The 27,952-nt window shown below is 37.2% G+C and overlaps 2 protein-coding genes across 2 annotated transcripts; both read left to right on the forward strand.

The window, feature by feature from the left end:
* Positions 1-3,221: 3,221 nt before the first annotated feature.
* gabrr3a (gamma-aminobutyric acid type A receptor subunit rho3a) lies at positions 3,222-10,459 on the forward strand. The gene is made up of 9 exons (XM_067494453.1): positions 3,222-3,570; positions 4,071-4,183; positions 6,284-6,351; positions 6,453-6,676; positions 7,038-7,120; positions 7,852-7,989; positions 8,903-9,055; positions 9,519-9,712; positions 9,866-10,459. Exons 1-9 carry the CDS (start codon positions 3,428-3,430, stop codon positions 10,166-10,168), a joined length of 1,419 nt encoding a protein of 472 aa, XP_067350554.1. The 5' UTR covers positions 3,222-3,427; the 3' UTR covers positions 10,169-10,459.
* A 2,483-nt stretch (positions 10,460-12,942) lies between these two features.
* On the forward strand, positions 12,943-27,816 carry LOC137109107 (adhesion G-protein coupled receptor G2). The gene is made up of 30 exons (XM_067494513.1): positions 12,943-13,247; positions 14,067-14,137; positions 14,487-14,564; positions 15,492-15,562; positions 15,655-17,036; positions 17,583-17,619; positions 17,705-17,742; positions 17,823-17,944; positions 18,709-18,787; positions 18,953-19,005; positions 19,560-19,607; positions 19,710-19,777; positions 19,891-19,937; positions 20,034-20,073; positions 20,519-20,553; positions 20,657-20,784; positions 20,891-21,005; positions 21,132-21,373; positions 21,488-21,689; positions 21,952-22,108; positions 23,005-23,169; positions 23,341-23,463; positions 23,574-23,619; positions 23,711-23,814; positions 23,902-24,026; positions 24,548-24,919; positions 25,067-25,350; positions 25,783-25,884; positions 26,092-26,232; positions 26,612-27,816. The coding sequence occupies exons 1-30, from the start codon at positions 13,183-13,185 to the stop codon at positions 26,713-26,715; spliced, it is 4,644 nt and encodes a 1,547-aa protein (XP_067350614.1). The 5' UTR covers positions 12,943-13,182; the 3' UTR covers positions 26,716-27,816.
* The last annotated feature ends 136 nt before the right edge of the window (positions 27,817-27,952 follow it).

Below are 27,952 nucleotides of genomic sequence, written 5' to 3' on the forward strand. Positions count from 1 at the left end.
TTTGAGAAATGAAGCCACGGTCAAGATTCAGGAGTTTGACATTTAAACATAAGAGTTTACAAATGTGATGATCAAAGTGGACATAAATTTCTAATGTTAAAGAATTTCTTTAGCATTTTTGGAAAATTGCAAAATTTGTGTTTTGTTTGGCTTTGCAATCTTCATGAACCTGTAGCAAACAAAATACAAAACAGCAACAATTAAAATCTGAGACTGTTAAGGGTAAATTCTTGATTGAATCATTGTTTTTGTGTTTCACTACTGCTTATGCTTTCAGTGTTATATCAACTGACTGCAAAGACACATGTGGTAATAAATAAATATCTCTATGATATACTATGAAGGGAAACACCTGCAATTATTTCAAGATGACTCTGACATCAATCACAGATCTGTACAATAATGTCTGAGTGACATAATTTGGGTGAGATACATCAATATGGAGAGATATATTAGCATATGTTGCAAAATGCTTAGTGTAAGACCTTATCTTTTAAAGTGAAGGTGGAAAAACAACTAATGTATGACTAGCGTGTTTTCCATATGTCCTGCCTGATCCTCATAGCATAAGTAATGAAAATAAATGATTTTACCAGTAATGTGATCACTCTTTGATCACTCTTTAATTTGATGAAAAGCAGCAACAAAAATAACAAAACACTGCATTTGTTTCTGGTAACACACTCAAATAGAAACACAACCTTTTCCACTATCAGATCTATGCAAAGAATTGTACACAAAATCATATCCCCTGTTATTTGGGTGTTCTTTAAAATATTGCTCTAAAACTTTAAAACAAGACAAGCTCACCAGTTATAATGACACTAAAATAAATCACAACAATTCTGAACAGCAATGGTGTTTTTGCATTCTAACAACAGTAAATCATAGAAATAGCATCTATTAAATATCCATTTTCCATAAAAAACTGCTCCATGGATCATAGAGGTTGCTACAGTACCTTTAGAGTTTGTCAATAACAAAATCCCCAGTAGAGTAATAATGAATCCTTGTGCCTTTGCCATGTCAGATGACCTGAGCTGAGGTGTTAATCCTTCAACAGAACTTGCCATGTGTATGTGTGAAAGCACAGTGCACCGTGTCTTTACATTCTTCCTAACACTAATGAAGCACTGACAGAGTAACCAGACAGGTAAAAGTTTAACCCAACTCTGTGTGAATGCACCAGCACACATCACAACTCACAACTTGTCACGAGCAACAAATCACATAACCCACAGAAAATAAAATAACTTTGAAATAAGTTAGAACCTATATCTAAGGAGCATAACTGTCTCTTCTGCATTAATGTGACAATCCCTCACTTTTTGTCAAAACTTACTGATACAGCTACTCAAAAGGTATCACTGTGGGAAAAAAATAGTGATTCAATTAACTTGATGCTAATTGTAGAATTTGATACATTTACACTATATTCTAAACAGGAATTCGTGATCCTCTTCCCAGGAAGTTCCTTTTTTGTTCAGCACTTAAAAAGCACTTATTCCCAATGACTATACACAAACAATCCAGAGTTCGCAGAAAACTGATAGATGTGGTGGTATTAGTGATTTAAAATAGCATTCTCTTGGGAGTTCCAGCAAGTTTGGGAAATATCTTTGATGGCATAAACACAGGCATGCTGTGTCCATTCCTCAACAGAACTGCACCACAGAGATGTCAGCAGACATTATTTTGAAAGACAATGACCTCTAGAGGGCACAGATGAGATGTCACCTCTGCATGTGAAGGGCTGCCTGCTGTACAGCAGCTGTGGGGTCACATGTACAAGTGAACCAAGGTCCACGTGCTTGATTCTTAAAGATGGCATTGCTCATGTCTGCCCTCAATCAACTTTAATCCCAGATTAAAGGAACCATGCAATTAGGGTGGATTCATGCTGTCCATTTCTTGATTTTATCACTGATTCTGAGATACAAGTTGTATCTGCTTTGTTTCAGGTGTTCATTCTTTCCTCGACAAAATACAATATAATTAAACTGGCCAGTTTCTTCCATCCAATTCTATTATAATTTAAAATGTAATTCGCAGATCTGCGGGAAACCTTGTTAGTGCAATCATGGTCATTTACAGCAGTTACCTGCATTAGTTTTCACGCATTAAATCCCAGAGGTTACATATGTCCGGAGACCCACACTCTGGTGGTGTGGGCATTACAGGAAGGGGTTGTGAGGTAAATAACACAGGTTTGGGCTTCTTGAGCCAGGGTTGTCTTAGTAGAGACAGAGCTACTGTCTTCTTAACCATTGAGGAGCTTATGCAGTGCTGTCATTCTGTCCTAGCTGGTTGTTGAGCAGCTCAGAGACCTTCAGCAGAGGATAACCAGGCAAATTAGACTGGATATGGGGAAAAACTGACATTTGGAGCAAAGGGCTGAAGAAGAGTATCATCATAAGCATCTATCTACTGTAAAGTTTGGCAGCTTTGTCACATTATTCTGCAACACATTTTGAAATGTTCACATTTCATTTCAGAAAGAAACTGTCATATGATTTTCTTTCCTTTTATAACAGGGTAATATGGTTACACAGATTTCTTTCATTTTATCCATAATGCAAGGTATTCAGTACTTTTTAAACAAGACCTAACGCTGGATTCCAAAGGTGTGTGCAATTTTGTGAACATTTTTACAAATATGCAACTACACATGTCCGGCTTTTGTTTTTTTAATCTGCTTATCCAATGAGTTCAGTTTAGGAATCACATCTTCTGTCATGAATTATTTCTGGTCAGGGGCCATAAGTGCAACAACTGCAGATGTGGCAGACACATACATATGCTTCCATCTGTCACCTCAGAATGTGGTCATTTGTATCCTCCCATTTTCACCACAGTGAGCAACATAAGGGAAAATCCTGCAATGTATAAAAGTAGGCTACAGCCATTTTATTTTTATCTGGTCAGAATGATGATAAAACTGCTGTTTGTATTATCCCCCTCCCAACCCTCTGCTGCCTCCAGTTTGTAGGTTACTGAAAGATTTCACCAACCACAGATAAGAAGATTAGAGACGAATTAATGGCATTCCTTTGTCATTATAGGAATAAATTGATATTTGGTTTTAAATCAAAGGGTGGGAACAGTGTGTAGTCGGTACAACATGTTGTGTCAAGAGACGTCAGCAGTGGGATGGCACAGTGACAAGCAAACTCACCCCGGGAGATGCCTGTGCATTGGAGCTAAGCACTGGATGTCTCAACTGCTACAGATGTTCACCATGTTACAGACGATAAGAAAGCAGGATAACGTAGAACTAGACGGTTGTGTGTGTGGCAAGGCAGAATGAGTGCTGCTGGGACATGGACATGTCCGTAGAGGAAGGGGACAGTTGCATTTCCTGGGCGAAACACTGAAGAAGCAGGAGGAACATTTGGGTTCCTCTCACTTTTCCAGCCCCAGCTTAACCATGAGAGTGGCCCTCCTGGTCTTAAGACTGGTGTGCTTGGCCTGGTTTTGGCCTGTTACCCAGCTTAATAGCAGCCACTTCCCGAGCAAGAGAAGACACAAGGAGCTATACGTTGAAGAGAGCACCAAACAAAAGCATGGCGGGTGAGAAAAAGTAGAATTTATTCAGTGGATTTTGTTTATGGGACTTTAAACAATTTCAACGCTTCACAATGTAATAAAAATATGGCTGGATAATGAAATAAAATGTTTACTGTCATATTGGATCAAGGTGAGAGCAGGTTATGCGGGATGAGCAGGGATGTAGACATTGCTTAGAAATGTGGTGTTGAATAGTCATTTACATAATTAAGAAAGCACAGTTTTGGTTCACATTAATCACACTCTTTTGATTTCTATTAAAACAATGACATCCTTAGTGCAAAACAAAAATCTAATCAAGTACAACGATTTGATGTTATCAGACAGATACAAAAGAAGTCCCGCAATGTCTCTGTCAACATTCAGTGTCTCGTAAGTTCTCGCTTTATTCCAGGAGTGCTAAAACAAATAGACATGAGTTTGATTCAAGTGTGTTAGAAAGAGAAAGAAAGACTTAGACGGAGGTTTTATGCAAGCTCTTACTTGTTCTCTTTGGTATACAGACGGGTGGATCTTAAGATGAAAAAGATGGACAGCACCAAATCTCTGCTAATTAAATCTGAGCAGCTGCTTCGGATTGAAGATCATGACTTTGCAATGCGACCGGGCTTTGGAGGTAGGACACACATTTAATTCATCCATCTATTATGTATTCAATTTGTCTTCTTTATTTTATTAGTTTTTTAATCTTTTATTTCTTGTCATTTTTATTAATCATGTGCTTTCCTGGCAACTGAGTAAGGTTAATGTAGGTTACTGTGCTGTCTTTGGTATTACGCTTCCCCAAAAACCCTTAGTGACCTAGATAGTCTGCCATGTGAGACAATGAGTGTAGACAGTAGTACAGATAAAATCATTCTGTTGGGGAAAGAAAAATAAAAAACCAATCTGATGTTAGAGGACATGCAACAATCTGTTGTACAGTAAGATCTGAGTTCTATGATAATCTACAAACTCATAAGTACAATGTTTCAGCTTAATTTCCGTATCTGACATTGTACGCTATGTAGAGCAAATCTTTATATGACAAGCTTAATATTTTTTACGTGTCCAAATTCTCAATAATACAGTACAAAAGCCATCACATAAAACATCTATAGGCACTTATTTATATATTGCACATTAATGAATTTAATAAGCTGAGAATATATCATATCAATAAAAAAATCTGCTTTGTTTTGGCTAAAATTACAGTATGTAATAAGTAAGCTGAAAAGTTGACTCTAATAATTCTTTACCCAGTTGGGTCTGTTTGAGCTGATGGTATCAGCTATCAGCTGAAATTTACCCATGAATGTACTGTAGTTGTAGCTTGAGCAAAAAGAATTGTTTGCATCCTGCCTAATCCTTCATAGGGGCCCTTAAAGAACGAAATGAAAGAGTTTCAGTTGTAAAAAAAAGAACATGACTTTAGTTGTAGGACCCTATCAGCTTGCTATAATCCAGCCTGCTTCACTACTCCATAGTAATCGTAGAGTAATGGAGTTGAGTGCTTACCTTCATTAGATAATGGCAGGATGTTAGTAGTTTGCATTTACTGCCAATGGACAATGACAGAAGTATAATTCCACATTACAATGGATAAGTATGAATTTGTACAGCATGGACAGTTTCAATGTCTCAGTTTGCTGAGCATTTGGGTTTATCCATGCAAACTGCTATAGAGGCATATGTACTTGCTATTTAAGTTGAACCTCTTGCCTTTAATGTTTCAGTAATGGGCTGCCTGTTTAGTTTTTTCAACTTTTCTGTATCTGGGACAGGCTGCAAAGCTGCACATAATAAATAACTATGGCTTGTTTCCTGGGTCTGTTGCCTACTGTTCTGAGTTTTTGTTTTGTCTCAGTATTTGTATGGGTTCACTGCAGGTCACGCAAAGTATAATGCTCACTGATTGGATCGGATTTTTAGTGTCAGTGATTGCTTCAGATTTCTTATTAAAATGGGAAGAACTGTAAGTAAACAGGGAACATATAAAAGAACATAAAGTGAAGGTTTTGTTTGTCTTTTAATAATCTATATAAGTTGTTGACTACATAACATATATATATGATTTATTGGTAGCACTGAAAGGGCTTGGTATTAAATGGGTAATATTTCCAAACTAATGTAGTAATGTAATATAGGGCTAATAGTTTAGTAATAACTAGCTAAGTTGATATATATATAATAGATTTGTGGGTAATAAGAGAACTTTGCTACTTTGCTCCCTGTCCAGTGGTGCAGCTTACATTGCTTGTCAATCAAAGTTTTCAATTTTTCCGAGAAACAAATTTTTTTTTCTATCCTAAAATTGCTTCTCAAAAAGAAAACAATTGACCTGCTGACATGGAGGGGGTGTGGTTCATGACCCAGCTAAAAACGTGTGTTAGGGACCAGGTCTGTTGGCCCGTAGTGCCGGCAGGCAGTGGCGGGTGGCTCAGGAGTAACCCTCCACCTGACCATCTGATGCAACTTTAGAAAGGCTCCACTTCTGGGGATTTGTCATGTCATGTAAAATACAACCACTTAAACGAGACTCTAACTCTAAGAACTGTGATGCTTAAAATCCACAATGATGTCAGGGTTATCATTATCATCCAAACTTTTGTCTCTGCCTCAGCCGTGGGATTTACACATACATAATCTCTGACAGATGTGCAGACTGATGATTCGTGGATGATGTGACCCAACTGTTGTTTAAAGCTGATCCATTACAACATTTGACCTTTTGCAGGTTCTGCTATTCCTGTGGGCATTGACGTCCAGGTAGAGAGCATTGACAGCATATCTGAAGTAAACATGGTAAGTGCATCGAGGGCTTCCGTAGTTACAACACACAGAGTATCATTTTCTATGCTGGTTTTGAGCAGCAGCGGGTTTTCTGTTTTGTTTGTTTTTCCCAGGACTTCACTATGACTTTGTACCTGAGGCATTACTGGCAGGATGATCGCTTGGCCTTCCCTTCCAGCAACAACAAGAGTCGTACTTTTGATTCACGTCTTGTGAAGAAAATTTGGGTTCCCGACGTGTTCTTTGTGCATTCTAAACGTTCTTTCATACATGATACAACAATGGAGAACATTATGCTGAGGGTTTACCCAGACGGCAACATCCTTTACAGTGTCAGGTAGAAACAACTTAATACGCACCTTTATTTTTATGTATAGAGAAATTTACATCCAAGTACAATAGGAGACAATGTAATTTTGGCCAAACAGCCACCAATATTCCCACAATTGCAAAAAATCTCTCTAATAACCAGCTTTTATTTACATTTTCAATACAATTTCAATACAATACATTTTCATTGAGTTAAACAAAACTTAAAAAAAAACTTTATGGTATTAAAATGTTTAAATACAATAAAATATGACAAAGTGCAATATATGCCATAGATTAGGGGATAGAAGCCCCGTGAATTTCTTTGAACACTGTTGCTGATGCTGAATGATTGATGTGGTTCATTTTAACTGTAAGCCTTGTTTTAGGATCACGGTGACTGCACTTTGCTCCATGGACTTCAGTAGTTTCCCTCTGGACACACAGAATTGCTCTCTGGAGCTGGAGAGCTGTGAGTATCAAGCTGTACTTGGGACATTACTCAAGTCAATTACTGCATTAAATATGTACAAAAATATGATTAACATCATGTGCTTGGTTGACATGTTTTGATAGTAAACATGTTACACAACCTTTGATACACTGTTTTGTCTAAAGATAGCTTTTAGCTTAATGAATTATTTAACACTGTCCTTGTTGCTGGTCAATCGTCCCATTGGATTTGTGTGAGCATCATTCAAATTATACCGAAACTCTCACTTTACATGAAAACGTACAGTGCAATACTTCATGAACACACAATAACTATCATTATGGTCTTTTGGAGAGAGTAAATAAGTTATAATCCTCAATCAGGTCAATCTCTGTCCATTATACACATCTGTCTTTTTGAAGCAGGATTTACAGGGGATTATATTTTTCATTCTGCTCTACTCCAAACTTGAAGTTTGTCATAACTGATGATAGAGCCAGGATTACTTTCATTGTAGAGCCCTGCTTTTCCCTCTCTCTCTCTCTCTCTCTCTCTCTCTCTCTCTCTCTCTCTCTCTCTCTCTCTCTCTCTCTCTGTCTTTCTGGCTCACATTGTTGAAAACATGGATCTGGTTCTCAGAGGAGAGTCGTGAGTCCCATTTTGGTGTGCGCTCTCCTCCCCTCTGAGAAAAACCTCCATGAGTCTTCTGAGAGAGGGAACATGTGAAGGTGTCAACCCGACTCCTTTTCCCCTTCTTTCCTCTCTTGAAGATGCTTACAATGAGAACGACCTAATGCTCTACTGGAAGAACGGGAACGATTCATTAAGGACTGACGAGATCGTGCTCTCTCAGTTTTTTATTGAAGACTTCCAGCCTTCCTTTGGGCTTGCCTTCTACAGCAGTACTGGTATGTGAGGTTGGTGCTATGGGGCCCTCTGAGTTCCAGTTTGGGAACAACCAGAGAGCTCCACATTGTAGCACAATAAAACACAATTTATTTCCCTAAAAATAAAAGTTAGACAGGTTTTACTTATTTTATTCTGCATCTTCAACATCAAACCAAGATCAATTTGTGCAATAAAAAAATAAAACTCTGACTCTGTAAACAAGTATTAGTGGCAATATAGGTCAAACTTCACTTTAAAATAATTACACATTTTGTAAAATAAACTTTTTTTCTAGCTGAAAAAGAAAATAAATTTAATTCTCATAATGCTCTCTTTAATATAAAGCTAGAGCCACATAGTGTAGCTTAGCATATATCAATATAGAAGCAAGAGAAAACAGCTAGATTGGCTCTGTTCAAAGGTAAGCAAATCCCTCGTAAGTTTAAAAATTGCCGTGTTGTTTCTCATCTGTTTAATCCATTCAGAAAGCATCAAAAATCATAGTGTAGAATCAATAATTTGCCATTTCAAGAAACTAGAGACTTTTATGAAGTGCAAAACCCATGTTTTGAAACCCAACTGTTTCCACTGTTACATTTTTAGGGCGAGAAAGAAAGACAGAAAGGGGGCTGGAGAGATTTTCCTTTCAGAAATATAAAAGAAATTATCTCAGTATAGGAAATAAGAGACTGTTTATATAAATTCAGCTCTTGACAGGTATGTCATAATAAATAATGCTAAGTTCTAGGTTTGCCCTGTACATCCATCTTGTACAAAAGCTAGTATCAATTACCAGCTTTAAATACTTGTGTAAGTGTTTATGTGTGTGTGTTTGTTTGTTTGTTGCAAAAGCTTCCAGAGTGATTTCCTTGTGTTATGTTCCTTCTGGTTAAGCCATGCTGCGTGCTTCCACGTTCTACTTCTGTCTTTCAGGCTGGTACAATCGGCTCTACATAAATTTCATTCTCAGGAGGCACATCTTCTTCTTCATGCTCCAGACGTATTTTCCCACTATGTTGATGGTGATGCTCTCCTGGGTTTCTTTCTGGATAGACAGGAGGGCTGTACCTGCCCGTGTCTCTTTGGGTATTAAGATATGTGTGATAACATTGGCATTAACACACGCTGTATATGCAGAATTCAGTGAAAAAAAATGACTGATAGGTTTCTCTAATATGCACCTTTCTTCCAAACTTGTCAAATCATATTAGAATTTCCTTAACTAAAAACTGTAGTGTAATAATTTAAAGTTGTAGTTTTACATTGGGAATTATGTCACCAAATTCCTAGTTTCACAGTTTCAATCTCCTGCTTTTGGATGCACATCAGACATAAAGTTTGTGAAATATATATTATGAAAAACATGGTATGATTGCACTCACACTGATATTATTATATATTTGTATTATTCTGATCATTCAACTTGTGTATTGTCATGATTGGAAATATTTAACTCTTTTCTGTACACTTTTTTGACCCAAAGTCACTACTTAATAATTTAATAGTTGATGTAACATTTCTAATACTTGTGTCATTCTGGTGCTCTCAGGAATCACCACCGTTTTGACAATGTCCACCATCATCACTGGTGTCTCAGCCTCTATGCCACAGGTGTCTTATGTCAAAGCCGTAGACATCTACTTGTGGGCAAGCTTCCTGTTTGTTTTCCTGTCTGTTATTGAATATGCTGCTGTCAACTATTTCACCACAGTGGAGGAGATGAAGAAGCTCAAGGGGGCAAAGGTCATTGATATTCAGTTTTCTGTGGCCTCTAATGACTTCTCAAATCTCATGAGATTGGTGTGACCTACAGAAAATCATTTCCTACCATCTGGAGCTCACTGATCACACAGTCTAATTCTCCTCTCTTTCCCTTTCCTCCCTCTGTCACTGCAGATCCCTGCCTCCTTTGATGCAACCCAGGCTATGGCCTTTGATGGCTGCTTCCATGACAATGATATTGACCTGACTTCTTTCACAGAGGTCTCCAGCACCCCAAATACAGAACAGAACACCCAGTCGCGGAACTCTACTGTCTCTGCACCTACAGAAGGCACCAGGCTACGCCGCAAGCACCCTTTAAAACAAAACCTCAACTTTATAATGAGCAACAGCTACATGATTGACTCCTACTCAAGAGTCATTTTTCCCTTGACTTACCTGCTTTTCAACATAATTTACTGGAGTATGTATGCATAACACACCGACTATGCAGCAGAATGAACTGCATTATTGTTTGAGAATACTGACCATCTTAAAACCACTGACAGGCTTCAATAAACTAGCACACATTTTCTGAGCTGCTACAAGATATGAGCTCACGTTTTGACCACAGACATCTTTGCATAATGTTTTCTGAAGATGTGTTCAGTTGTGACTTAGAGAGCATCCAAGGTTCAAGAAGAATTGCTGTTTCTTTTTTATGTGTGTTTTTCATGCCTATTTTATAAGAGAATACTTAAATATATATATATATTTTAATGCTTAATTAGACCAGCAGCAATAAATTGTATAAATATTGTATAACATCCTAAAAAATAAATGTATGCTCTTTAAGATTCATCTCAAGCTGTAAAGATTTTTTGATTAAGTTTTATTTTACTTTTTTTTTGCACCTTTATTAAAATCAAGCCGGTGTATAGTTGAAAGGTGTAGAAAGACGTGCTCAGCTACGCAAAATCTTTAATAACCGTAGGCAGCGAGCAAGTAAAAAAAGACAGTAGCACTTTGACAAATAAGCAACGTAGAATTCCAGAAGCTGACTTGTGGCTAGTGAATTATAAATGAGCCAGACAAGAAGCAGAAGAAAAGCAAAAGCAGATGTAGGTAAATACATTATTTCATAAAATATATCTTGCTAGAAAACAGTTGCATGTTTACATGTCCAGCAACATTATCATTCTTTTAGAGTTGTGTTCATAGCTATCTGGAAATTGCAAGTCCAAGATTCACCCCCGTTATATGTTAGTAAGGGAGCTTTTAATCCTACATTAATGATGTGCGATAATGTTAGTTTGAAAAACTGTAACCACTGCAGGGTAATGAAGTTTTCTATTACAATCACAACCTTGTCCTTACCAGTAAATGTTATACAGTACATTAAATTACAAAAAACACTGTAGATGATGATTAGAAAGTAAAGTGTAAAGAGTGCATTGCATGCCATGCAGAGATCTATAACTGGTTGTCTATTATGCTGTGGTACATGAGGCCAGCAGGATGTCAGGTTAATCATAGCTGATTGATTCAATATGTGGTGAAGGGGTGTAATGGGAAAGTGTAGAAAGATGACAAGGGCTCTATTTAAACACATCACTAAGTATTAAACCCTAAACATTCAGGCTTTAGCTCAGAATGTATAAGTGCTGGTTTTAAAAGAAGTTACATGCTAAAGTCACCTTCTGGAGTCTCCACTGTTAGATAGCAGCCATATTGTATACACACATGTATACATTTTATATTTAGTCATTTGGCAGCCAATCCAAAGTGGCTTACAAGTGATGTACAAAGCAAATAAAAAACAAAAAAAAGCAATCTAGGTCAGGGAGAATACACTGACAGCTAAGTGCCATTAGAAAATGTTTCAGTTTGGTGAGACACAAATGCCAGGAAAGACTTTTTATTTAAGTACAAAGAAGGTTCAACAGTTTTTGTTTTGTTTTTATATTGGGAGTGAGGCTGCTGTGTGTGCAGAGTTTGTTGGCTCACTGCATCATTGTGGGACTACTGACCTGAATATCTTTGCTTGTGTGGTCATCATTTGCTGGGAGAGCGCAGTGGGTGAGGGAAACTGTAGACCAGACGTGGCTGTTCAGGTAGGAGTCACCTTCATAACTCTTTTACCGGCCGTGGATATTTGGTACTACAGTGGTCTACTGTAAAAGTCTGTCACAACAATTGACCACACAGTAAGCTGTATGTACCATATGGACATAAGGATGTGTTGGAGCTTGTTGGGGTGTTGTAAGAAATGCAGCATGTGGCCTAAACATTACTCACAGGAATCAACATCCATCAAGCCGTTATCTGTAAAAGGTTGTCCTGTTAAGGGTCGCAGGGGGCTTGAGTCTGTTCTAGCTGACATTGGAGGAGATGTAGGGTACACCCTGGATAGGTCGCCAACACAGATGGTACAGGATATTCTGACTCCCACTACTGCACAGACAGACATCTACAGTTTTTACAATTCTGTTTCTGACTGTATCTTATTTACAGGAAACTCAAGCAGATCATTAACATTGTTAAATAACGAACCCTCCTACTGGTGGTTTTCCCACCTGAGCTCCAAAAAGTTTTTATTTCTATGACACATATTATGTATTACATATATTTTTGTACTTTTTAGTAAGTGTTTAAATGGGTAACTTCACTTTTTTCCTTTATTTTTTTACATGTTTTTCCAACACACTCCTTATCCAGTAAATTATTAAAAACAATTTTAATGCTCAATGGTGTATGGCCTACACACACTCCCAGGTACATACAGGGTGCAGCTGCATTTATTTATTCTAACGTAGAGTCAGATAAATACAGGTTCAAGAGCCAAACAATAGAGTTAATTAAAGTGTGTGTTAATGAGTTAGAAGAGTTCCTCCCATTCAGTCTTAAAAGACAAGTGCATAACATGAGAGTAATACTGTGTAATGCTGCTGGTGCATGACTTTATTATGACACAATGTGAAATATCTTAATGGGAGGACTCTTTTGACTGGAAACTCTTGTTTAGTGTCATGTCTATTATTAAGTACACTCACAGCTTTGGTCACACCCTGAGACACACCTTTACTGCCAAACAAAATGAGAAAAACAAATAAATCTTTTCCCTCCAAAATACTACAGCGAAATTTATGGTTTAATATACACAGTCCTTTTATACGGACAGTGCAGATTACATGGACTTTTTCTTACCAGGTGTAAAATTAAATAATATCCTGTTAAGGAGTTGCCTAGTGAGACTTGCCTGAGGTGAAGTGGATGTACATGACGTACACCTGTTCAGGTTAATGTTTCAGGGGCGTGCCATGTGCTTCAGCTATTGATCCAGCGTGAGAAAGACACAATGAACTCATTGAAAACTGCCAACAACAATAGCCAGGTTTGTGTCTGATAGGACAAGAAAATGTATTTCTAATTGTTGTGGACTGGATTTGTCAATTCATCAAGTCTGGATTTTGCTCTTTGACGTTGTGTTTCATGAAAATGTGGACAAAGTCATGAAGGCTCTCTGCATTTGTTCCGATGGCCCATCATGCCGGCGCATGTTTGCTGCTTCTGTCAGGTAAAGTTGTGGTGGTGAGGGTATTGGTGACAGATGCATTTAGTTTTAACAGTTTTTAGTTCAAACTAAATGTTTACATTTTTCATTTGTTGATTCAGATGACTTATTGACTGCTGTATATGTTATTTGCTATATACTGTATGCAATATAAGCAAAGTTTAGAGACTTATAAATACAAGTCCTCTATTAACTTGCTAGCAGCACAGATTTCATAACAGATGTAAACACCTCTGAAAAGGTCTAAGCAAACACTGACCATATGTTCAACCTACGTTTGTCTGTAATGTACAACACACCGATTAGCCACAACATTAATACCACTTGGTGGTTTATAATACTCAGTGAACCATGTGTCCTGACACCTGATCATGGACAGCATTAAATCTTACTAATGTTGACTGCTGTCCACTACAACATTAAACGTCCAAGTTGTATTCTTGTTGTGGCTAATGGGTGTACTGTGTGCGCTACTTTATGTGTATAGTACTACTTAGCTGTGATAATGCGGTAACGTGTTTGCTCTATGATCTATTCTCATTCGACTCCGAGGTGTGTCTGAACAAGAATGCATTCAGATGTTTGATTTGGAATTACTAATATCTTCAGGGTATTACGACATATGATGAATTGACAGAATAACCAAAACCAAAGATAAACACTTATAGTATAAGTAAATAAAGGGTTTGTGACTCACTCTGACCCTTTTCTTCTGCTGCCACACAACAAGAAGAGTCAAATGTGCCTGTGTCACAAGAATGAAGCATAAAATATAGGTTCTTCTTATTTTGAAAATGGCTATATATATTTGTCATATTACAGGGAGAAGAAGCTAGGCTCACTTGGAATACATCTACTCTGGTTGCAGACTCTGCTCGTCATCCTACTGGCAGGTAAAGGCTAACGTCAGCTGTGACATTCAAAGTTTCCAAAAGTGGGTGGTTTCCATACAATGGAGCAGTGGCGTCGGTCAGCTTATCATCGTATCTGAACTGTCATGTCGGACATCCCAGGCATTTAGTCATAGGACCCATGCTCATTCACACACGCACACACACACACAGGTTCGGTACCCAAATGGTTATACTTACTCTGATCTAAGATAAAACATTATAATCATGTTCAGTGTCTTATAAGTATTACGGGCGTCATAATCACCATGAAAGTTAATCTATGACATTAAAGCTGTCGCCTCTGTTAGTTTGTTCAGTGCAGACTGATGATAATTATTTCTCCTTTCAGGACAAGCTTTCTGTGATCAGACCTCTGCTGCTCCTACTCCTCCTCTTACTCTTCGTACAACAACTGCACAAACATCAGGTAAACTTACAAAGACAGAATCTTCTCGCTAAATTTCAGCCTCTGTTAATACTACTACTGCTGATGTCCCCAATTACAGCAGAGTGTCAAAACCAGTCTGTGCATTCCTCCCACACACAGATGTGTCAAAAATGTGATGGAGTTATCTCTGTGGCGTTTACTTCCTTGTCACAAAGTTACATGAGAATATTGGTAGTTACAAGCAGCTGGGTAATACTTTGGTTTAGCACAAAGACTGAAAACATGAGGAAACCTCCTCATGTTTCCAGTCAGTCAGGTTACTGTTGTTTATGCTAAGCTAAGCTAACCGGATTCTGGCTGCAGCATAATTGTCACAGATATGAAACTATTATTAATCAATTTGTACTACAGTCATTTGGTAGACTTAAATAGTACTACTACAAGAAATGATACTACTTTAAGAAACTGTAGAGTACTGAAATTAGCTTTAAATACTATATTTACTAGGCCTGATCTGAGATAAACAAAATGGCAGGATAGGTAAACATGGACATGTCAGCATTGTCAGCACCAGTGTGAGGAAGGAGAGTGGGCTTTGTTGGAAACTCTGGCTGGTCTAAATATATACTTATTAGTTGCTGCAACATTTAGAACGATGTGGCATAATATTATAGTTTCTCCCCTCATTCATTTTCAATATGGTGGCCAAAACATTAGAACCAACTCTTCTTTTACTGCACTCGAGTGCAAATTTACTACCCACATGACCTCAATAATAGATGCATAGTAGAATTATCACTTTTTTGACAGTTTCAACCTACAAACTTGTAGAAACCTTGTAAAAGTAGAATTCATGGCAGAGCCGCTGTATTGAATTGCATTGAATTGCATTAACAATGATTTGCCTGATCGATGTATCTAGTATCTGTCTCATCAACTATGTCCTGTCATTTTTATTTATGGCAGTACAATACTTTATTGGTATCACTGTGAATGTCACTGGACAGAAGATGGAAGAATCAGAAATTAAGGCCTGGGTAAGTGGTTATAAGTTTCTTTTAAAATATTGTAAGCATGATGCAGGGTATCCTGTGATTAAATGTGATGAGAATTGTTTTCTTTTTCTCAGCTAACCAACGTGTTTCAAAACAAGCTGGAGAGCTGCGTGTCTCCAAGCTTCCAAACAACAACTGCCACACCGAACTACACACAAACTACAGCTGCAAACATTTCAAATGAAACAACGCTCATGACAACAAAGCCATCTGCTTTAGAAAGCAACAACACAACTGTAGCTACAACAGCAACAACATTAGAAAGCAACAGCACAACTGAAGCTTCAACTACAACAGCTTTACAAAGCAACAACACAACTGCAGCTACAACAGCAACAACATTAGAAGGCAACAACACAACTATAGCTACAACACCAACAACATTAGAAAACAACAAAACAACTGTAACTACAATCACAACATTAGAAAACAACAACACAACTATAGCTACAACACCAACAACATTAGAAAACAACAAAACAACTGTAACTACAATCACAACATTAGAAAACAACAACACAACTATAGCTACAACACCAACAACATTAGAAAATAAAAACACAACTATAGCTACAACACCAACAACATTAGAAAACAACAAAACAACTGTAAATACAATCACAACATTAGAAAATAAAAACACAACTATAGCTACAACACCAACAACATTAGAAAACAACAAAACAACTGTAACTACAATCACAACATTAGAAAACAACAACACAACTATAGCTACAACACCAACAACATTAGAAAACAACAAAACAACTGTAACTACAATCACAACATTAGAAAACAACAACACAACTATAGCTACAACACCAACAACATTAGAAAATAAAAACACAACTATAGCTACAACACCAACAACATTAGAAAACAACAAAACAACTGTAAATACAATCACAACATTAGAAAATAAAAACACAACTATAGCTACAACACCAACAACATTAGAAATCAACAAAACAACTGTAACTACAATCACAACATTAGAAAACAACAACACAACTATAGCTACAACAGTAATAACGTTAGAAAACAACAACACAACTGAAGCTACAACAGCAACAACGTTAGAAAGCAACAACAAAACTACAGCCACAACAGCATTAGATAACAGCAAAACAACTGAAGCTACTACTGCAAAAACCACAAAGACTTCACAAAGCAGCAACACGAAGACAACATCCACATTAGATAACAGCAGCACAACTACAGCTACAAAAGCAACAACATCAAAAAGCTCCAGCGGAAGTCCAGCTACACCAAAAACAACCACCTTTAATAGCAACAACCCCTCTGCAGCTACAACAGCTCAATTAACGAGAGCAGCCCCAACACAGAACACAGCCTTTTCCACCATTGTGATACCACAGACACCCAACAATGGGGGAAACAGTAATCCGAGTGTCAAACGTTTGGTTCGTGCCGTTGATAGTGTGACACAAAGCAGGTATCATTACAATTGTTTTATTTGAAATGAAATAAATGAAATCCTGAAATTCAAAACATTATCTTTTTTTGTTGTTGATATTACTATCATGCATGTAATAAAACATGCACGATGGGAGATCATCTCCTCCCCATCATGTGCATCGTCCGTAGTAGTAGTAATTAAGCCCCTTTCAGCCATGCAGTGTTATTCTGACATTATCCTGACTTTTTTTAGCCGTATGTGTGAACAAAAATGTGAGGGTCTGAACAAAACCCTGTTTCCCAAATAAAAAATTTTATATCACGTTTTTCCTCATGTGCGGAAATCGAGTAGATTTTTACACTTGTGGGCACTTCTCACTCTGGCGATCTCCCGCTGTGAGTTGCATGTCTGAAAGGCGTCTCCGGATAATGTCCGAAGCTGAATTCTCCTAACATTGTCCCGAGTTCATGTCTGACACAGGCTTTTATGATGCTAACATAAAAAAATGTGATATCCCTTTTTTAAGATGTAGTCATCTGTATACAGTACATAATTTCAAATGATCTTGTGTCAATTTTTCAGTGGCATCGGTAACAACACAATAACGGGCCTTTTTCAGGTAAGTCAACATTTAAATGTAGCAGTGTGTCATTGTGTGTAAATTGAAGCATCATATGGGTCAGTACAGATTTGTGTTTTCACAGAGCATTGAGGTCTCATGCACCGTGAACACTTCAAATATGTAAGTGAACTAGACTGTTTTCAAATTACTGAAGGCGTCTCAAGAAGCTATTTGTTTTTAACACTGAACTTATGTTTCAGAAACACTGAGTGTTCTGTGAGGCTGAAACTCGAGCAGACAGTACCTGCATGTTGTATCCTCCGTACTCTCTGTGCAGCTAGTGAAACTAACATCCATGTTGTGGGAACCAAAGCATATAAAGGTTAGTGGTGAATACTCTGAAATACACAATCACTTGCCATAATGCATTCAGAGTGTAGTATAGCTTTCAATGTCCACGGCCAAAGAAACATCTGCACCACCATTATCAAAAGAAAAAAGAAAGAAACTGGTTTCTCTTCTTGATATAATAATTCCTCCAAATTCAGGACAATTACAACATTACTGAAAAAGAAGACAAGTTACAACTTACATTGCAAATTAGTGTCAGTTAGTAATAGTTAATCCAGTTTTACATATATTAAGATGTCTAATCCACCTATAGAAAATTACCTTTGGTGTCGACCAGAAAGCTCTGACTGGGAGTTTCCTTTACTTTACATTGGTAATATAGTGCACGTGGTGAGATAGCCTTAATAACCCCATTTTCTTGGGATTAGTGCCCCTATAATTTGCTGTCACCTAGCCCATATGTTTTTAAGCGACATCATACCTGCCTCATGGAAATATGACCCTGCATAATATCAGGAATATGAGTAATATGAACAATTATTAACCAATATGAAAGATTTCCTTTTACATTTATATTCAGTCAATAGGCAGAAAGTCGAAGCTAAACTGTAACTTGAACCCATACATGAGTCTGAGTGACTACTTAAGATTTACATTTAGCGTTTCTGGTTTTAAAAATAAAACAATTGCTGTTCACAGTTCTGTTTAAAAAAAGAGATTGCCATCTCAGTAAACCTACATGGATAAATTAAGTTTGTAAGCTAAGAAAAATACAATTAAGTCTCTCTATCACAGATCTTCCACAAAATGAGTGCGATAACAATACTCAAGAGGAAAGCAGTTGCACTTACACAGGTCCAGTCACAGAATCGTGGTAAGATATTTGGTATTTATATCTGTGTTTTTCTTTAAACTTATTTAAACTTATATCTGATTTCTTCATTGAACAAACAACAACAAAACAAGCACTACGTTGTGTCTTTTCTTTTCTGGTATTGCTTTCTTACTTAATCAATCTCATGTGTTTATGTTTGAACAGTGACGAGTCTGGATATGTTCCAGGTCAAATCAACTCCACTAACTGTGGTGCAGGTGAGCTCTAAATTGTTTCCCTAAACATCATCAAACTACTAAAAAGTTAGTAGTATTAAAGAGTAGTATTCAGCGTCATATGTTTCTTTATTACAGGTTGATGTGTTTCAGGTTAAATTTAGCCAAAAATTCTCAAACCGAAACAAACTGACCATATTTGGCTTTTATTGTACACACCTTACCATACCACATCAAAGTTCTAGAGTACGACTCCACTACCCACTTTGACCTCAATAATAAAGAGATTAGAATTATCACCTTTCTGACAGTTTTAACTTAAAACCTGAGAAATTCTATTAAATATTATATTTTAAAAGTAGAATGGCAGAGCTGCTGTAATGGATTGCATTAAGATTGTATTGGTGTACCTAATAAAGTGGCCAGTGAGCGTACGTCACCCCAGGGTATCAGCCTTTATGGTGTGAATAGAGATGTGTTCAGCCAGGCCACATGAGGGCGTGATATACCATACATGTGTTGTACTGAACTTGCTTTGTTTGTTTTATTGCTTCAGCTCATACTGATATGAACAACATGTTGTGACTTTGTTTCAGTTACGGGGAACAACACCTGCAGCTGCTCCGCTTATTGCAATAGAACAGGTTAGTGTTTATAACCAAACAACACCCCACATTGTTACATGAAAAGATGAACTCTGAAAGTATAAGTTAAATTTGTTTTGGTTTTTTTTTTGTTTGTTTCAGATACATACTACACTTTTCAAATTTCAGTAAACAATTTTGAGTTGAATATGACATATTTCTCATCCCTGGTAAGTGTACATGCATAAGTAAAACATGCATAAAGATGTCAAGGTGTGGGAGCACGGCATTAATTCATTGTTGTTGCAAAAATACTACAGTATAATCTGTTGCAACTTTTCAGATTTCAGAGAAGTTAAAACAAGCACCAAACTGCACTCAAAGTGCAAAGTGAGTTTGTCAAGCATACAAAATTCAGATTTGATACAAACACGTTTCATCAACCTAAAAACAATGTTAATGTTCTTTTGCAATGTTCTTTTGCAGTGTCTCGTGTCCATTGTCTGCCGTTGCAGTTTATTACAAGGTAATCTCCCACTGAAGCACACGTAATTGACCAACTATCACATTTTCTACCAGGAATAAATTTTTTATGCCATTTGTCTGTATTGTCCAAACAAAGGTCATTTCAAGAATATTATTTTGTACTGCAGCTTATACAGTAATAAACTTTACAGATTATTACTACTACTATCTAACTAACTAACTGTTTGCACTAAAGGACTTGATCCATACCTTGAGCCAGGGACACTGTGCGCTTTGGGCACAGAATAATTTAACAACATCTAAGAACCTTGGCATGAAATTTTATTGTCGTTTTGTATGAATTAATTTATTTTTGCAAAGAAACTCATTTTGTATACAAAGTATACAACACAACATAACAACATACAACACAACATTTATTTTAAAATTTTCCTGTAACATAATCATAACAACATTGTTTGACTAAGACTGAAATTTTCACTCAGGCTGCCAGTTTAACCTGTGGGAGCATAGTAACAAAGTGAGTCTGTTCACATTGCCACACATTGCCACAACTCCTCTATGATGCACAAAAGCATTTGAAGAGTGACTGAAGTCTCTATTATTCTGATTTTCTAATCTAGTCATCAAGACTGCAGCGCTATTTTAGGCTTTTCTAATGAGGTTTCTACCTGTGACGTGGCGGGAGCCATGATTGATGTGTTTCAGTCTCAGAATCACATCAGTTATGATGGATCAGTTACTCGAGCAGGTGTGTATATTAACCGCAGTTCAACATCAGTTCATACAGTAAGTTAAACAGCTGTGTCTAGTAAAACATCTCATTTGTGTTTCATCTTATACTGTATCTCACACAGCAATTTGTGGAAACTCAGATCTCAGCATCATTTCACCATCACCCAAGTTCACAAGTGTTAAACTAATGCCTTCTAAGTTTTGTATGGCAATACAAGCGTCTAACAACTTCACCTGGTTTGTATGATCTTCATAAGTCCCTAAGACTGACTTAACCTTGTCCTAGCAAACTTGGTAATCAGCATAGTAACACGTGTTTGGCAGTTTGTATTGAAGCATTCAGTACTCTTCTTGTCTCTATAGTAACAACGGCGAAAATCTGATTGTGCAGCTGGAGGACCAGTGTGTTCAGAAGGCGACAACTACACCAAACCCAAATGCGACTACTATACAACCAAACACCACCATCTCAACTGTAAATGTAACTTTATCGCTACTGAACACAACAGCTAACCCACTGAATGCCACTGTTAACACATCTTCAACCCCAGTAAATGAAAGTGTTTCCGGGACTCCATCAAGGAACACAACAACTAATGAAACAGGTTTGTTATTGTCTCACTTTTGTGCACATTTAATGTACATCATCATAGCAGCATTAATGCATTTACATTTACATTTAACTTACAAATATTTCCTCTAAATCTTGTTGATTGCAGCTGTCAACCAAGCCAATGCACTGCTTGAATTGACCAGAGATATTTCCAAACTGAACTCAAGCCAGGTGGATCAGCTGGTTTCCAAGCTCCAGAGTCTATTGTCAGGCCCAAATGTCAGCCTCGCGTTGGGAAACGTCTCCGTCAATATTGTCAGCAATCTGTTGGGTGCTTCTCCTGAGACACTGGCACACTCTTCCAATAAGTTAGAGATTACTTTATTTGGCATTTTCCAACATACTGCATATTTTTAAAGAATTTAAGAATCATAATTCAGGTGTACTGACTTTTTTGCACCTTAAACAGTTTTATAATGACAATGTTTAGCTGAATTCCTCATCAAGTGGTATAATAACTTGTTGAAGTTAACAGTTAAACAGGTAGTCACCCATAGTCTGTTTATGAGCTTACACACAGGTTAACATGCTATTATTTTTCACAATACCAATTTATTTCTATTTCATCAGCATCATAGGGATTGTTGATACAGTGGGGTTGAAGCTGGTACTTGACAACAAGGCTGAGACCCTCTTGGCCCCTGCTGTGGCTTTATATGTGAAACCAGCAGATGGCAGCAACTTTCAGGAAACATTTTTTTCCATCTCAAACGCCAACAATGTACAGGTATTTCTGCTTATCATACTGTATAGTTAAAGCATCTCCTCAACCTGCTAAAACAGCAAAATACTGCTCAATGATGCGTCAGTATCAATAGTCACGTAATATCATATATAATAGTATAGTGACAGTAAGTTCTTAAAGTTATTTGAACACAGAATTTTAGGTAGGAAAGTAGGTTTAAAATGCTTTTTTAATTATTTGCACATATTTCACCTGCAGCTAAATATTCAAACAAACATTAAAATCAAATAATGCAATGCAGCTGTGGTTATACAATAAAAAAGATTCTGCTTGTCTCTTCCGGGGTTGCCACAGCCAAACATATTCCACATGTTGATCTGGCATGTGTTTTTGCCCGTCCTCCCACAACCCTTCCATTTTATCTGGGCTTGGGACCAGTACCGAAGTCGCCCCTTGGTGGCTGGGCAGGGTCACATCTGGCGAGCCGCTAGGCCCTGAGCTATGGTTAAACAATTACAATTAAAATGAAATACAATTACAGTTCATATATGTTTAAATTATTAGCTTTGCAAATTGGCCAGGATTTTTAGCTGTCAAAATATTTCTCTGCTTATAGCTACAAAACTCCAGATGACATCACCCAGTTTTTCATCATTAGGGGTTCAGATGACGTCAGCTGGAGGAGCTCTGGAAAAGTCCATTAGTCCACAAACTCCATAGTATAAGTGATGAGATGAAATAATCTGAACTGAAGGTTCCTCCAAGAGATGTCATGTGGAGGCGTTTTCAGCTAGAGATAGAGATATTTTTGAATATAGGGCCATCAAAGGGAAGTTTAATGGCATTTATTTATATGTACTACTCAAACTAGAACCAAAAGAAGTAAATTAAAAATCACGGAAGGTGTCCTTCAAGTCTGCTTCACATGTGTGTTGCAGGTCCGTGGGAATGCCAGGCTGAGAAAGAGTTTGACAACAGACTCCTCCACCCCTCAGGGGTCTATTATGCTGCCCCCATCTCTCACACAAGGCCTAACCCCTGAGCAACAGCAGCTGGCCAACAGAGTCCAGTTCAATTTCTACCAGAAGAGCACAGTGTTCCAGGTCTAATTTAACATCACATTCCACACATCACCTGCATTAACTAAAATGAAATATCATTATCTGCAATGTATTTTCTATTCCTGCTTGGTGTTCTAAAGACTATATTTTAAATTGAACCATTGTCTGAACTAACAGTGTGCTTTTCTGTGTCATCTCTAAATAATCATGCAGGACAGATCTTTGGGGCAACGTAAACTTAATAGCGGAATCCTGGGAGCGAGTGTGGCCAACCTGTCAATCACAGGACTGAAGAACAATGTTGTAATTACCTTAAGGAACACAGAGCCTGTTCCAGTAAGTCCGTTCTTTAAGCCTGTAATTCACAATATAGAAAACCAAGCTTGATGTTTAAGTATAGAGTTTGTTAACTAACATAATCTCCTTTTTGCTATTCCAAACTATAGGCTAATTTTGTGGTCACATGTGTTTTTTGGGACTTTACATTAAACAGTAAGTTTGTCTAACAATGGATATTACACTTAACTGAATAAATGTGTAAACATTTTAAAAATTATGGTGCATTTGTGTTTTCCACTGGCAGATGGATCAGGTGGCTGGAATCCAGCAGGATGTTTTGTCCAAAATAGCACAGATAGTGAGACAGTTTGTGGCTGTAACCATTTGACCAGCTTTGCTATCCTGTTGGTAATAAAATGACTTATGTTTTCTTGTATGTCTTCGTTTGGTGATAATTGACTGACTAAATCCAATACTGTTAATATTTTTGTGCAGGATCTCTCCAGACAGCCAATAATCAGTCCTCTCCAGGGCACCATCCTCACCTTCATCACTTACATTGGCTGTGGAATCTCAGCCATTTTCCTGTCTGTCACACTCCTCACTTACTTGGCCTTTGAGTAAGTAATAAGAGCCATAACATAAAATGCACTAATTACTGTTAGCAAAGTTCTTCTCTTCTGTTTCAACACTATATGAGTCACCAAAGGTAAAACAGCTTGGTTTCTGTATTTTCTGTAGGTTTTAGTATTTTGATTTGTTTTTAATTATCCACGCTTTAAAATATATTGGAGTCTTTTATCAAAGGCTTTAAGTTTAAACAAATATAATAAACTGATCTTGGCTTTTCTATTAATTAAAATGGAGCCGACATATTGTGAAATACATTTATCAGTTGTTATATTTTACCAGTAAAGGCTGTGAAGGCTGCTTTATGGATTGTATCAAACACCAAACAAATACTTTATTCCTGAGAATGTATTACTCCTAGAGTTCCCAAATGGGCATTAAGAATGAATAATTAGCAAAGCTAGAAAGAGGCAAAGATTATTTAAATATCATTCTTTATTGTAAACACGTTGCTCGTTGACAATAGTCTACTAAAATGTTTCTTGTTGTCTAAACCTATTAAACCCTGCAGAAAGTTGCGTAAGGACATTCCATCAAAAATCCTCATCCAGCTGTGCTTTTCTCTGCTGCTCCTGAACCTGGTCTTCCTTGTGGATGCTTGGCTGGCACTCTACCCAAATGCTGTAGGCCTCTGCATCTCCACTGCCTGGTTCCTTCACTACTTCCTGCTGGTTTCCTTCACCTGGATGGGACTTGAGGCTGTCCACATGTACAATGCTGTTGTGAAAGTCTTCAATAACCACATATCATGCTACATGCTGAAGTTCTCAGTGGTTGGTTGGGGAGTCCCGATGATTGTGGTCATTATTGTTATTGCAATTGACAAGAACAACTATGGTCTTGTCTCCTATGGAAGGTTTACTGATGGCCATAGTGATGACTTGTGAGTCTTCCACCAGTCAATATCTGCTGTGATATGCGCATTATTCAAACTTAAAATACTTCATGATTAAGGACATACATGTATTAAAATCAGCACAAAAAAAAAACTGGCTTTTCCATTCTCTCCCATTCTCGTCCTCTTCTGCAGCTGCTGGCTCAGAAATGACATTGCCTTCTACGTAGCAGTGGTGGCCTACTTCTGCATCATTTTTCTTTTCAACCTCATCATGTTCATAGTGGTGTTGGTCCAGCTATGTCGGATAAAGAAGCAGAACCCTCACAATGTGCAGCACCGCAGCAAACTGGAGAATGTGCGCAGTGTGGCAGGGTTGACCATTCTCCTAAGCCTCACTTGGGGCTTTGCCTTTTTTGCCTGGGGGCCCGTTAATCTGGCATTCACGTACCTCTTTACCATCTTTAACTCCTTGCAAGGTGAGTTAAATCAATTGGGGCTGGACAATCATGTAATAGTGGTTCTATTAAAACATGAGTAAGAATATTTTTATAATCACGATAACGTTACTAAATTTTACATTTACAACTTGGGTCCGTCATTAATACATGCTAAACCAGTGTGTAATGTTAGTTTACTCTGCCAGTTTGCTCTGGCAGGTCAGAACCTCTGTTTAAAGTGATGAAGTCTATCAAACACCCACATAGAGATGCAAAGAGAATTGACAACAACTACATTGGAAAGGAATTCGATAGTTTTTAGTACTGATAGTTGGGACAGGCTCCAGTGGCCCTGTGAACCTTAACAGGATAAGTGGTCAAGACAATGGATGAAAGCTCTATGTTCTGTAAAATGATTTAAAAGGCCAAACTAATATGACCTACAATCAAACACTTCATTATGTTTTGTAGGATTCTTTTTATTTGTGTTCTACTGTGCGGTGAAGGAAAATGTGAGAAGGCAGTGGAGGGCGTACCTATGCTGTGGCAAAATGAGACTAGCAGAGAACTCAGGTAAGATCTCATTTTGCATTTCACAACAGTCAGTCTGCTGGAACCCTTTATGGTCCTATGTACCCCCATAATAGGATTTCTTTCTTCCTTTCAAAGTTAACAATTCAGGTACATTAGATATATCCATTAATCACACAACAAACTCCTAATAAATATAGGAGCTCATCACATCCAATTAACTTTTAACTGTGGGATTTTTTTTTCCAGAATGGAGTCGCACTGCAACACAGAAAACTATGAAAAGGTCCTCATCAAACCAACTGACAACTCTTCATTCCCTCCAGTCCAATACCTCATCCAGCTCCTCTTTCCTCGTCACTAATTCTTCAGAGCAGATTAATGGCATTAGTAAGTGAAGACAGTGGGAACCACAGTTACCTGACTGTGACAGTCTAGTCACTCGTAACACATTTTTATCACCAGACTGGTTTAAATACTGTACCTAACAGATGTTTTAAATAGTATTTTATTAGTCTGCAACAATACTGTATGTCCAAAACAGGTTACAGGTATATGTTTATATAACTTGTATATAAAGGTTTTTACCTTTTGATAGTCATAGGGTCTGATGCGATACGTTTTAACAGTCCTTATAACTCTCAATTTTAAACAAGGAAGGAAAAGGACTGCAGTATCATATTGATACTAATGTATTAATGTTTGATTTAACTTGAGCAAAACAAAAAAGCTCTATTTTGCACATGTATGACTATATTATATGTTACAGGAAGCCCAATGGAAGACAGAGCAATCACAGCAGATGAAAACAGCAGAAGGGATGTGATCCTTAATGAGATCAACAGTCAGCACAGAAACCAACAAGCACTCTGAACCCAAAATGACTGTAAACTTTAAATTTATGTTTGTTACATATCCTGTTATGCATTGTTATGTATTTATATATTACATATCCTGTAGTAGCCAGTGGAAAGCTTACATTATCATGGAACTTAATTATGTAAGTTTATACTTAAAAGAAATTCTATTGTTCCTGTACTATATTGTTCTTAAGTGCAATCTTAAGGTATTTGCAACTTTATGTGACTACCCCACTACATTTCAGAGAAAAACATTGTGCGTTGTAGTGTATTGCATGTATTCACAGCTGTAGATACAAGTCAGTCTTTAGACTATAATGTTACATAAACAGGGTTCATACACCTCTTAAAGAGTCAAATTGAAGTACTTTTCAAGCACTTTCAAGATCAATTTTCAAGCTTTTCCATCACTTTACAGCTGTGGTGAATTTGATATTTGCACAGATAAATAAACACTGAAAAGGATTATCACTTTTAAAATCATATTTTAAAAGATGGCATTATGCTACAAACAACCAAAATTAATTTCATAATAGAATAAATAAATATATATAAAAAAACAAACAAAAAACACACACACACACCACCTCCCAGTGGTTTAGCCTGCAAATTCGCCAGCTAGCTGTTAGCTGAAACACATTAACGTGTAACTTTGGTCTGACGTTTTTAATTTTAGACTAGTTTATTTATTTAAGTGACCAAACTACTCAGTCGCACTGCTATATATTGTGAAGGACATACAGTTAATGTTTCAAGCATTTTCAAGAACTTTATCCAAAATTCAAGCAAATTTCAGGCCTTGAAAAAACACAAGCTCACAAACTCATGCATTTTCAAGGATTACATGCACCCGTACGAACCCTGCATAAAGAACATATGGTTACAACTGAAAAAATTCCAAGTTTCTGCAGAGATTTCCTTGAAAACTTCTCTCATTGTTATATTTAAGAGTACAAAGTCCCCAGTGTTCCAAAAAACAGTAAAGACTTTAACTTAGATAATGTAAGCTTTTAATTGTCATATGTTCATCTCATATGTTTTACATACACTGATACTTTTCTACTAACTAATTTAAGTTAATAAAATTGACATGCAGTAGCACTTTAAAGTTTATGAACCCTTTAGAATTTTCTCCATTTCTGCATAAAACATGATCAGATTTTCCAAAAACTATAAAAAGAAATGACAAAGAAAGCTACATTTATTTGGGTTTCCTTTGCTTTGCTTTACGATTTACCTGAAAATCTGCT

The sequence above is a fragment of the Channa argus genome, chromosome 24, assembly GCF_033026475.1.
Source record: "Channa argus isolate prfri chromosome 24, Channa argus male v1.0, whole genome shotgun sequence".
NCBI lineage: Eukaryota > Metazoa > Chordata > Actinopteri > Anabantiformes > Channidae > Channa > Channa argus.

Excerpts from the sequence above, each read along its gene's own strand:
- LOC137109107 (XM_067494513.1), top strand. The coding sequence starts at position 13,183 with ATGAAGGCTCTCTGCATTTGTTCCGATGGCCCATCATGCCGGCGCATG. Across the intron at positions 13,248-14,066 it reads ATGTTTGCTGCTTCTGTCAG|GGAGAAGAAGCTAGGCTCAC; the intron begins GTAAAGTTGTGG and ends GTCATATTACAG. Across the intron at positions 25,351-25,782 it reads CATCTTTAACTCCTTGCAAG|GATTCTTTTTATTTGTGTTC; the intron begins GTGAGTTAAATC and ends TATGTTTTGTAG.
- gabrr3a (XM_067494453.1), top strand. The coding sequence starts at position 3,428 with ATGAGAGTGGCCCTCCTGGTCTTAAGACTGGTGTGCTTGGCCTGGTTT. Across the intron at positions 3,571-4,070 it reads ACCAAACAAAAGCATGGCGG|ACGGGTGGATCTTAAGATGA; the intron begins GTGAGAAAAAGT and ends TTTGGTATACAG. Across the intron at positions 9,056-9,518 it reads ACCTGCCCGTGTCTCTTTGG|GAATCACCACCGTTTTGACA; the intron begins GTATTAAGATAT and ends TGGTGCTCTCAG.